Genomic DNA, 12,422 nt, shown 5'->3' on the forward strand with positions numbered 1-12,422 from the left:
TCAGTGGAGGCAAATTTTAAATTCATTCCCTTACGCGTGCTTAAACAAATCATGATTGATTGTGATCATATTGGCATCAGTTTATAGGTATATAAAGCATTTGTAATAAAACAAACATGTTATAATCAAGTTACTGATCGCTGCTTGAAAACAATTCCAAAGATAAGATATTTGACTGACTTAATCTTATCTGCGTTCATACATCAGCATTGGCATACTTAACGATGACAGGAAAAGCTTAATTAGGTACTGCAATGCAACTCCTTGTAACCATTTCAATGAGAGAGAATCTATGGCTTGAAATAACGTAGAGCAATTTCTCTCACCACAATGTCAGTTACCTTAGTTAGCAAGGTGTAGCAGTGGTAAAACACGGAACTCCCATTCAGATTAACAGGTTTAAAATCCCATTCTAGCCATGCTGGTTTATGTTTTCATTTGTTTCTGTAATTACGCGAGGCAAATCTTTCCACATCTCATCACCAAAGCAATGGCTGACTCGTTTAAAAACTCTTTTAATCGTTTTGAATGACTCTTGTCTCTGCTGTCAACACTAAGTAATGAAATTAGTAAAAAAAAATACAACCATAAAATCCTTAATATTACATAATCATATTCAAAATTATAATTTAAATTTTTAATGCTGCCGTGAACTTAGTGGCTTAAGTATTTTCGGCGTGACTGTAACGAGACATTCGGATGACATTGTACACTCAAGACTACACGGCAATCTTTATACTAGTTACATACATTTTTGTATTATTATACTATGGCAAAAAAGTGACTTATTCTTGGAATTATAGAATTATTATGTCACCTATTAATGTTAAAAGTCTAAGATAATTATAGCTATGAGAAGGACCAGAAAGTTATCTTTTATTTTGTGTGACGCCAATAATCCAAATAACAGTCCATTAGAATAAACATTGACAAAAAATTTCATTGCGTGGTTGCAGTTATTGTAACCATCATTAATATAAGGAAAAGAACAAACTTAGAGGAGGAAGACAATTAAATATTTGCTTTTTTCGACAACAGCCAGAGTACATGAAATTTCAGTTTCTCACGTTGTCAACATAAAAATGCAAATAACAATTACAAAGAAAATGGTTACATTACCAACAACGTAACTTCGATATTGTTTTACATACTATTTAGAGTATCAGCATTGTGGTAGTTCAACAAACAGGTTTTGCAAAATCAGAAAATTCATTGTAAAAATGGCTGAAGCAGATATCTTAAATTTCAAGGATCGTAGTATTAAACCATAAATTATATCTCACAAGCATCTTTTTTAACAAAGTTATTTGAAAATTTTAAACATTTAGTTGATTCTACTCTTTTAATTAATCAGGGAAAAGGAAACAAATACTGACAAATAATTTGTCAAATTTTAAAGTGAGTAAAAGTTTCTCTGGCTATACATAATAGGATATACTAGTATGATTAAAGGCAAATATCGTATAATAGGACAATATGGGAAATTTTGGCCAATTAGTACTGAGGAAGTGCGAGACTATTTACTGCATTGCTATCTAGCTCTTTTAAACTCCTTGCCACTAGATGTTCATACTGTAGCTAGTCTCACGCATTTAAAACACACATTGTAACAAACCGTAGGTACACTCCACACCACCAGGTTCGCTGACATCACTTGTCTCGCGTATTGTTTCCCATATTGTCTATATTACAATATTTCTTAAAGGTAATTACATTGAATGGTGGTCAAAGTCCACACTGATGCACCAGACCAATGGAAAGTATCAAATTTCGTGTCGTATAATCATTGCGAAAATACGATAGTGCTGAAGAGTTTATCGGGAACCCACACGTATACATTTTGTTATAAAAATAAAAATTAAAAACTAATCCCTATTTTTCAAGAAAGTTTGTTTTCAAGCGATGGTGATTTCTGTATCGTCGTACAACTCTTTGACAACCTTTATAATCAAACAAGAAACATTTCTCGTAAACCATGTAAAATTAAGAACTCGTGCCAACGAATAAATCGTATCAGAACACAAAGGATTTGATACTGCACCACCTTTATCGTTGTGTTAATTCTTCGATACCATTTAAGGATCGCTTGTTTTCTCTCTCACGTGTGTAAATTGTTCGCGGATTCCTTCTCCGAAATTATAGCTTGCAGAGGGATTCCTAGTTCTGCGTTGCCACTGAGCTCCTTCAGAATGGAATCCAGGCTTCTGTTCTTGGTCTCAGGCACAACGAAGTGCGAGAAGAAGGCACCTGCGACGCAGCAGAGGGCAAAGAACCCGTAGCAGACGTCCAGCCCGAACACGTCCGACACGGGGATGAAGTAGCGCGCGACGAGGAACGCCAGCACCCACAGCACCATCAGGCAGATGGTGAGTGCCTTGCCTCGCAGTTCCGGGCTGAATATCTCGTTCATTATAATGTAAGGGATGGTGCCGATGCCGAGACCGATGAACACCACGTAGCAGCACAGGCACACGATGGGCACCCACCCGTAGGACGACACGTCATACCCGCGGAACTTGAAGTAGGAGTGGAAGGACAGGACTATCAAGCACGCGGAAAGTCCCACGTTCGAGATGACGAGGAGGATCTTGCGACCAGCTCTGTCGACCAGCGCGGCGGTCAGGAATGTCCCGAGGCACTGCAGGCAGCCGACGATGATGGACGACACAACGGGGGACAGCCCGCTGCCGGACTCCTGGAAGATCGTGACGGTGAAGGTGAGGACCGCGAAGAACCCGCACAGCTGGTTGTTCGCGACCATTCCCAAGCTGATGATCATGGCCTTCCTCGCCCCGATGTCTGAGAACAGATCCTTCATCGTCGCTTTCTTGGCCCTGTCGTGTTTGGATCTTCTTATGGTCTCCATCATCGTGGACATTGTTTCCTCCACCGCGTTCTTATCGCCACTTCTCAGCCACATTAGAGCTTTCCTGGCCTCCTCTTGTTTATTCTTCATGATGAGATAAAAAGGAGATTCCGGTATCCAGAAGAAACAAAACATGAATACAAGTGGGATGGTGAGGCATATGGTGGAGAAAGTTTTGTAGTCCGTGAAACCACCAACGATGGAAGAGAACAGGACCCCGACATAGAAAAATAGCATCACATATGTGCCGAGGGAGCCCCTGACGGTGTCATCGGCTGTTTCCGTGACGTACAGAGGACACAGTATGGTGTTTCCCGCACCGACGCAGCCGATGAAGAACCTGGCGACGTAGAGGGTGACGTTGGAGGTGGCGAATATCTTCATGATCCAGCATACGACCGGAGGGATGCCGACGAGGTATCCCGTCAGCTTGCGACTGTAGTTGTTGGCGAGGTAGCTGTAGACAGGCGTCATTACGGTGGCCCCTGCGCACAGCATGGCCCCCAGCAAGGACACCTGGTCGTCTGTCATCGGGCTGTCCCCGATGGGAGAGTTGTCCGACTTGAGCGAGTCCACGACCGGCGACATCCATCCTACTATCGTCCCTTGGGTGAAGGCAGCCAAGTTTGCTGGAAGAATATCCACCAGAAACATGTAAGTGTTCATTTACAGAAGACATAGGGACTTAACCCTAAATAACATTGCTACAGAAAGATATATATGTCTGTAGCTTGCTGAATATGTACTTTTACTACAATGTACTAGCAATAATAAAACTTTCTTAGAAAGGTAATGTGAGTAAAACATACTTTAAAATTATTCAACCCAGAAAATTCATTGATTGTTTCGTGCACAAAAGGGAACATTTCAATTTTACGTCTTTTAAGGTTATTTGCGTACAGAAACCATAAAAAAATATTCAATCACATGAAAGAATCATACGTTCTTTACATGATTGATTCAAGGAGGAAATTTGATCTAACACGATTTCTTCTACATACACCACTGCAATGTCGTATGTCCAAGAAATTGTATTAAATCATGAAATAATTATGTTATTTCTTAAAACCAATGCATTACACATCTTAAAGGTGAGTGTTGAAAAGGGTAAGATATTACAATTTTGAGCATACATTTATAGGATATTATCTTACTGTTAGTTAATTTGCGTGAATTATTTATTACTTCTAAATGCAGTCAGAATGCTTGTGTATTGTATTTTAAGCTAAGTTAGAACGTGATTAGAGAAAAAAATTGTTAGATGATTTCCAAGCTGTACAGGATTGCTAACGTAATTTATTTAAATACTTAATTGTACCTGGCTTAAAAAATCGTGCTGTTGAACTTGTTAGATATGTTAGAAAAACACATATTGTTGTAAATTTGAAGATTTAGTATTAATCTGTTTTGGACAGAAACTTCACTTTAGTAGATAATAAGAAGTATGTTACTTATCGATTAAAGATAAGCATAAAAATTAAGTGGGAAACACCCATGTACTATCACATTCTTAGCTTAGTTAGTTTAAAGATTGTTAAAACCATTTCTTTATATTACAAATACATGCTATTTTTGTATAGTGTAAAAATAATAAAGTGACTCTTTAGGCATAATATAATTTACGTGAGCTGTCTCTAACATTATTTAACAAATTTAATTCGAATTAATGAAAATTTTAATGGCCAAAATTCAGGCTTGGGCACGTTATAATTAAAGTTTGAACGCTCTGGTTTAAGAAAAGAACAATTGATTAAAAATTCAACACGTGAGTTGCTCTAGAAATGATTTCAGTAAAAATATTATATTAGTAAATTACATACCAGTCATATAATACCAGATCCCGACTATTATGGACCTACCCTCATGTGTTTTTTTGAATAAGAGGTATTTTTTTATGAAAAAATAAAACTCTAACCAATAAATCGCATTTCGGTTGCCGAATCATTCCCTGGCCAGGTTGGCTACCTTAAAATAAAAACAATTAAATTATTTTTTTCCTCAGAAATTTTCATACCAATCAGTAGTACAATAAATGAATCAAAGGAAAACAATAGGTTTCCTATCTTTTTTTTCCGCCCTAGTAACATGTTGCCAGGGATATGTGTAAACGAGGGTAATTTACCCACGTTTGTTATTTAATTGACGTATGTATATTTAAATGAAGGTCATTTTATTGCGAACACGATGGCATTATGTTGCCTAAGCAAAAGTTGTGCAGACTGACTCACGGTCGCCGAGGTTTAAATTACGAATATTTGAGTGAGCGAGTGGGGGTGACAGAGAAGCTTTTACGGGAAGCCTAAGATGTAGGTACATAAAGTTCTGTCCCTGCCCGAACACGCCCGAATATTCACCTTCGGCCAACCTCAGGTTCATTTATATATATTTATATTTTTCTGTTTATTTTAATGTAGCTATACTAACCTAACTAACCGTCCATAGTGTTTTAAAGTGTTATAATGTAGCTAACCTAACCGACCAGTTTTAATATTTGAATTCATTTTTCCTGCGCAAAAATAAAACAAATCCCGAGGTTAGCCGAAGGTGAATGTTCGGGCGTGTTCGGGCAGGGACAGAACTTGATGGACATCTTAGGATTCTCAGCTTTTACGCACCACTCTTCAAAAATTGAACGATCTGAGGGAATGCCATCAGTATCTCTGTCGCGCGTGGTATTCCATCAACTTGCAAGGGAGTTGTTTTCCCGAAGGAACCTCCGGGCTTTAAACAGTCATTCCCGAACCAACATTTTAACCCTCAGGATATGTTTTCACACAACAAAGATCAGTTGCATAAAGCCACGTGGTGGTATCAAATTGGAGTAGAAGCTTTTAATTATCTTCACAAATCGTTCGTAGTATTTTTTTTTATATTTTATATCTTGCCATTTTCACATTTGTACAATGCTCGATGCTATACGTAATAGCAGTAAACTTCTGAATAAAGTTAATTTTTTTTCGTCGATGAAATTGTTGGCTTCATCTGTTAATGACGCAAAAAAAGTTTCTGGGACGTTGAGTTTTTCGATAAAAAAATAAAACATTTTAAAATGCCTGGCTTGAACATAAAAAAGCTGCCATGTGATGGCTTCCTGTGAATGCATGGAAAGCAGGAAGTGTAGTCTTCCTCTATCACATGGAAAAAATAGCATACGCACTCGGTTTAACTCCGCTAAGTCCTTTTATGCCTAACAAAGTAATGCGTGCACGTTTATATCCGCCCACTTGCTTGATTAAATATTCGTACTTTTAACCATAGCAACCGTGCTTCGGAAACCTAATACCATTGTGTTTTGAACATAAAATACCTTCCTTAAAAATAATATATTTCAATCAAATAACATACTGTGTGTAATTGCACACGCAAAATTTGAAAATGTTTTAACTGATGTAGCTCAGAGTCCTTTGTAACCGCGCTATTAGTTGTTAGGTTGACGATTACATTGCAAATACTAGTTATTAGTTATGGGGTTAAAATCTACAAAATTGCTAAAAACGAAACAACGTGAGGGCTCATTTTGGAGCGAGCTAGAAGTAATACGGTGCGTAAACCCTGACTATAATAATTGCATGTACTATGTTTTATAGTCGACCGAGCTAAGCTAGGTCTCCAAATAAACTTGAGTGAATCGGCTTTTATTTGCTTGTACGTGACTTTGTCCAAAGATAAATTTCTAACTGTTGACTGAATCTTAATACGGTCGAGTGGTTGTTGATATATTGGGGACAAATATGAGTTAATCAAGCGGCGCATTAATGACAGTTCTTTGTATATTTCAGAACTTTATTTTACCTTAGGACTTATGTTTTTAGTCATTAAAACCCAAAATATAGTCAAAACTTCATTTTGTATGCTGCAATAGACGAAATATGGAGTAAATATTTAAAAAGTGAAATGACAGTTATGTTATGTGGTATCAATAAAAATGTTTCTTTACGCAGCTTAAAATAATACTTACGTTTAAAACTACTTATGAACGTAAATAATGCTCATTGTAGTACAAAATTCACAACTAGATGTCACTAGAGAAATGTGTCAATTTCTGACTAAAACGCATGCCGAAGTTGTGTTAACTTTTAAAAATTTGGCCCAACTCTCTACATTTCGTATTATTTTTTCAGTATGTTGTTGATTAAATTGTAAATATTAGTTATTAGGTTGTTATTGATTTACTTTAAATTGTTTCCTTGTTTTCTTTATTACTTGTCGGAATTATTTTCTGATTTAATTTGTTAATATTAGCGTGTAAGGCGGTAGTAGATATTTAAATATGTTCCTTGGTCGGTACTGGTAATAAGCAAGTAAGTACTAACTTTGGTCAGTAATTACCTACACTCAAAACGGAAAATTTCGAGGTCTCAGTTCCCGGTTGAATCTAGTGGAATTAATTCTGCAGGTATCATAATTCGTTACATTTTAACAGAGAGCTATGAAAAGAAAGTTGTAACTTTGGCAAAGTTAATCGTTTGGTTTCAGTCTGACTTTATTTTAACGTAGGGCGATAAAGTAATTTCACATACTGTTTTGATAAATTCTGAAGGGAATTTATACAATCATTCTCTGATACAAAATGAAAGAGATAATGAAAATTTTTTCAAATTCATTTACATTCAATATTGTCTGAATGTGTTCTTGTCTAAGAGAGGTGTATCATTCACTTACAATGTTGTATCTAATTTACAAAAAAAAACCTCATATGTTTATCTATACGCTTACTAAGTGATTCGCTTCTGTTCATTTTAACAGATTACGCGCATATCAGGCGTAGCTATCCCGATGAGATAATTCATTAAGCACTATTTACCATAACCGCGCGTATCCAGAAAACTAAGAATATTGGCAATGATAATAAGCCAATGCACCCAAAAAAATAGTTAATTATCTAGCTGTACATCGTAGAATGAAAAGCCACGATATCGAAATCAGCTGCCAATTATTATTTTGATAACCAACTTATAGATCATCGAATAAGTATTTCACTGGAGTTCCGAGAATATATTGCATGGTAATTTGTGCTTGTCTTGATGTGTCGTATCATTTCCTTGATGCATGAACCAGACTTTTGCAACACTGTGTAAGGACCTGAATTTTTAAACACTTTATAAGTACCAGAATTTCGAAAATCTATGTATGGACCAAAATTTTGAATCATACTGTACGAACCAGAATTTTGCTACACTTTGTAAGGAACAGAATTGGGAAACACATTTTATGTACCAGAATTAATTAAACTTCCTTTATGAACCAGAATTTCGGAACATTATGTAAGGACCAGCATTTTGTAACACTCTGTATGAATCAGAATTTTGAAACACTCTCTATGTACCAGAGTTTTTTTTAACTCTCTTTGTGATTAAGAATTTCTTAACACTTATGTAAGGACCAGAATTTGATTAATGCTGTGTGATTCAGAAAATTTGCAGCACTGTGCAGGGACCGGAATTTTGAAACACTCTCTATGTGCCAGTGTTTTTTAACTCTCTTTGCGATTGAGAATTTCGAAACACTTATGCAAGGACCAGAATTTGATTAATGCTGTGTGATTCAGAATTTTTGCAGCACTGTGCAGGGACCGGAATTTTGAAACACTCTCTATGTGCCAGTGTTTTTTTCTAAACTCTCTTTGCGATTAAGAATTTCTAAACACTTATGTAAGGACCAGAATTTTAAACATGCTGTGTGATTCAGAAAATTTGCAGCACTGTGCAGGGACCGGAATTTTGAAACACTCTCTATGTGCCAGTGTTTTTTTTTTAACTCTCTTTGCGATTGAGAATTTCGAAACACTTATGCAAGGACCAGAATTTGATTAATGCTGTGTGATTCAGAATTTTTGCAGCACTGTGCAGGGACCGGAATTTTGAAAACACTCTCTATGTACCAGTGTTTTTTTTTTTAAACTCTCTTTGTGATTAAGAATTTCGAAACATTTATGTAAGAACCAGAATTTTAAACATGCTGTGTGATTCAGAATTTTTCGCAGCACCGTGCAGGGACCGGAATTTTGAAACATCCTGTATATGTACAAGAATTTCATTAAGGTTCCCCGTGAGAAGAAGAATTTCAGAATTTTGCAGCACTGTGCAGGGACCGGAATTTTGAAACACTGTGTTTCCTGTGTGAAGAATAATATTTCGGAGCGCTCTTCGCGAAGAGCGGGAGGTGTGTGGCGGTAAACACACCGCAGGATCGGCCTCACCTACGACGGCGGCCACGTACTGCGGCAGCTTGCTGGGCGCCCGGTAGGCCCGTCCTGCGTCGACGTCGACTTTGACGCCGCCACCGTCCTTCTTCTTCGCGGCGTCCTCCATGGCTGTGCCGCCCGGTCCGCCACCTGCGCGCGAGAACAACGTCGCCGATACAATTTTTTATTTATTTCGGTAGACGCCGACAAGAAGAAGAACAAAAAAACCCACGTAATCTGCCTCACTTATCAGGAAAAAGCCCGCTCGAGTATGTTATCTAACCAGGAGGTATGATGACCTCGTGATCACCAGCTGGTGGCCACGGAGGGGATCTCCCCCAGCTCCCGTTTGGCCCGACTGCAGTGGTGTATGTATCCAGGATTTTGGTTTGGGAGGGGCTTGACCCAGCTGAGGCTATGCTTTATCAAGGCAAACGCTAAAACGATAGTGGATCCAGATGCTTTCGGAGGGGGCTTGAGCCCCTTAGCCCCCCCCTACCCCCCTCTGGATCCGCTACTGGGCCCGAGTGCCGGACGGACACGAAGTGACGTGAGCGCAGAGCGGGTTGGAGCCAGTCTCGCTGATGTGCCGGTTTCTCGAGTCCCCCCCCCCCCCTCCCACCGAGATCGCAACCGAGCAAACGCTGGGGATGCAGAGGCGGGACTTGGACTCTCTGCTGGGCCCTGGGCCATTTACTTTGGCGCGGCCCTAAGTATTTGGAAACGTGACTTCACCAAAGTCTCTCCCCTCCGCTTTAATTCACGAAAGCCGCCAGAATTTCAGGATGTCCATAAATGAATGTCCCAGTTTCAATGGTACAAATATAACATTTGACTATTTACAAAAAAAAAAATCATACACCAAACTAAAGATTAGACTAACCTAGTTTTTCTTACGTATGTTAAATATTTGCACCTTAAGTTATACGGCACACGTCCGACCTAAAGTCCAATAATTCTTCACACACCTTGGTTAACGAGTCCGGACTAATGGAAACAACGACGTCTTCAATTCTGTCTCTCAACTCCGGAAAATCATCAGGTAGCGGTGGAAGGTAGACACGATCTTTTTTAAAGCCCAAAAGGAAAAAAAAAACATCGCATGAAGTGGAGGCCAGCGAAAAAAATATTTTTGTCGTTTCGAATCGTCTTTACCATCGGCAGATGTTTTTTTTTCCACATTGGGGATCACAATTAAACTTTAAATGAAACCCACTTCGAACTGGAATTACAGATTCACTTTTAATAAATTGCAGAACACAAAACGCTTTACGCTCAGGAGTCGCCAATTTGCGTAGGTGGCGCTGCCAGTGTGAAAACCACAAAACAGTACTCGAGCATGCGCTTTTCTAAAAGTGTTTGAGTTACTCTTTGATCGTGACATTGAACCAACACTATACAACGCTTACAGTTGACACCATTAAAATTTGTATATGGGAAATACTTTTGACGTGACAACGTCTAATAAATCGATGAACGCCGACTGCACGCACGAAAAAGGATGACTCGTTGTCCCGTTACGTACATTGTCCCGTTACGTTCATTGTACGCTTGCGCCGCATCTATCTCACTTCCACTCGATTTTAACAACCATCGATTTGACTTTTTCGAGGCACATTAATCTTGAAACACTCCCAATCGTTTCCTAATTTTTCTATCATCGTCCTATCCTTAACAGATTGGGAGAAGTTAAATAGCAAACACGTATAAAAGTTAAAGTTAAAATAATCTCTTCGTTAAAGTAATAAATATATTTGAATTAATGAGTGCAAATAAAAGTAAATTTATCAATTAAATTGTAGATTTAATTTACTCCTTCTTTGTATCCATACAAAATAGTGATAATTCAATAAAAATGATTCAATTTTATTCATAAAAGTATGCAATCATTTCATCAATGTTTTGTTATGACGTTGTCACGTTAAACTATCGTCCGTATACCGACTTTACAGACAACCAATTTTTTTTTCTTTTTTTTTGGACAGTGCACAGAGTGAGTTTTCTAAACTTGGTTTTTCTGGCCTCGCCCGGATGGCAGAACTTTGGGTCGACGACCGGAACTTCTGTTTCTCAACCGCCCGTGGAGACGGCTTCAGCTTGGCTGGCCGAAACACCGGGCATATGATAATTTCCTTCGACCCAAGAGTCAAAAGCCCCACGTCGTGACTCAAAGCGCGTGCTACCTGAACTGTATCCGAGGCGACGCCTCACCCGGCTGGACGGCGCGTGTGTCTCCGTCGACCTCCCCCGCGTGCTGGCGTGCGGGGAAATACGTCTTTATACAAGCGCGCGCGTGCGGTTCCTTAAAGACCAAGGTCGCTCGCGCTCGCAAACAGCAATGATCCCCACCACAACCTCCGCAAGACATGATTTTTATCAGCTGTCGCTCGGGTTGCGATATCAGGTGAGATACAGCCACTATCGCGGGAGCCGGAGAGACAGAGTAATGCCTCGTGTGATTCTTCGCCTCGAAGTTTGGGGTCCTGTTTGCTTTGCGACGCGCTGCCGTGGAAACAGCAGGCGTGGCCTTGAAGTATCTGCGTCACATCACGTGTTTTCCATCTCTTCAGAATTAAATCTCTATTACAAACGTTCTTTCCAAAGTTTACTAATTTATTCGCTTTCATAATCATGTAATTTTTTTTCCTCGTTATGTTATTGAATCAATAACTGACACAACTTTAGTTGTCAGTTAAAAAAATGCCTCTTTTAACTAAATCACCTCAATAGTGGGACTAAATGAGAGCATGAATTCGGCAGGTTCAACATTTTTAAGTCAACAGTTTGTACGCAGTTTTTGTCGCATACAAAATCCTGTATATCTAAGGTTATTTTTATGATTTTGGGAAAAATAATTTTTTTTTACAAATAATATCCTAAATATAAAAATATGTTTTGGTTCAAAATCAATATATCAACATTTAATTTAAATGTGTGAACCACATGATCATATTGTCATAGCTAATTAGAGAGTTGAAATATTAATTTGTCCGCAGGGTTCTAAAAAACACAAAATAAGCCCTTGTAAAATTTATAATACTATTTATAAACTATTAACGATGATTAAACTAAATATGTATGTATTATGAGCAAAAATGTAAAATTGCAGAAGCAAAGAAATTTATCTTCCTCCATTTTAGATACACTGATTAATCTACGGCTTCAGCATTGAAGCTTACACCTTGAAAGGGGATATGATATGACCTAGCTTTCGAAACTTGTTGAAGTCAATATTCGTTGAGCAATAATGTTGTCTTCCAGATGAAATAACCAGTTATATTTTCAAAGCGATCACAGAAAATAGCCCGTTAAAATATCCAAACTGTAATAATGTACAAAAGCATAACAAATATTTGTCACATCATGCAAAAA

At 38.3% G+C, this 12,422-nt stretch overlaps 1 protein-coding gene across 1 annotated transcript; it reads right to left on the reverse strand.

Moving 5' to 3' along the window:
- Positions 1-622: 622 nt before the first annotated feature.
- Positions 623-11,391, reverse strand: LOC134541975 (facilitated trehalose transporter Tret1-like). Its single transcript, XM_063385743.1, has 3 exons — positions 11,262-11,391; positions 9,066-9,200; positions 623-3,495 (listed from the first exon to the last, which is right to left on the reverse strand). Exons 2-3 carry the CDS (start codon positions 9,175-9,177, stop codon positions 2,099-2,101), a joined length of 1,509 nt encoding a protein of 502 aa, XP_063241813.1. The 5' UTR covers positions 9,178-9,200; positions 11,262-11,391; the 3' UTR covers positions 623-2,098.
- Between the last annotated feature and the right edge of the window lie 1,031 nt (positions 11,392-12,422).

The sequence above is a fragment of the Bacillus rossius genome (genome assembly GCF_032445375.1).
Source record: "Bacillus rossius redtenbacheri isolate Brsri chromosome 4 unlocalized genomic scaffold, Brsri_v3 Brsri_v3_scf4_2, whole genome shotgun sequence".
Lineage (NCBI taxonomy): Eukaryota > Metazoa > Arthropoda > Insecta > Phasmatodea > Bacillidae > Bacillus > Bacillus rossius.

Excerpts from the sequence above, each read along its gene's own strand:
- LOC134541975 (XM_063385743.1), bottom strand. The coding sequence starts at position 9,177 with ATGGAGGACGCCGCGAAGAAGAAGGACGGTGGCGGCGTCAAAGTCGAC. Across the intron at positions 3,496-9,065 it reads GTACGTGGCCGCCGTCGTAG|CAAACTTGGCTGCCTTCACC; the intron begins GTGAGGCCGATC and ends ATATTCTTCCAG.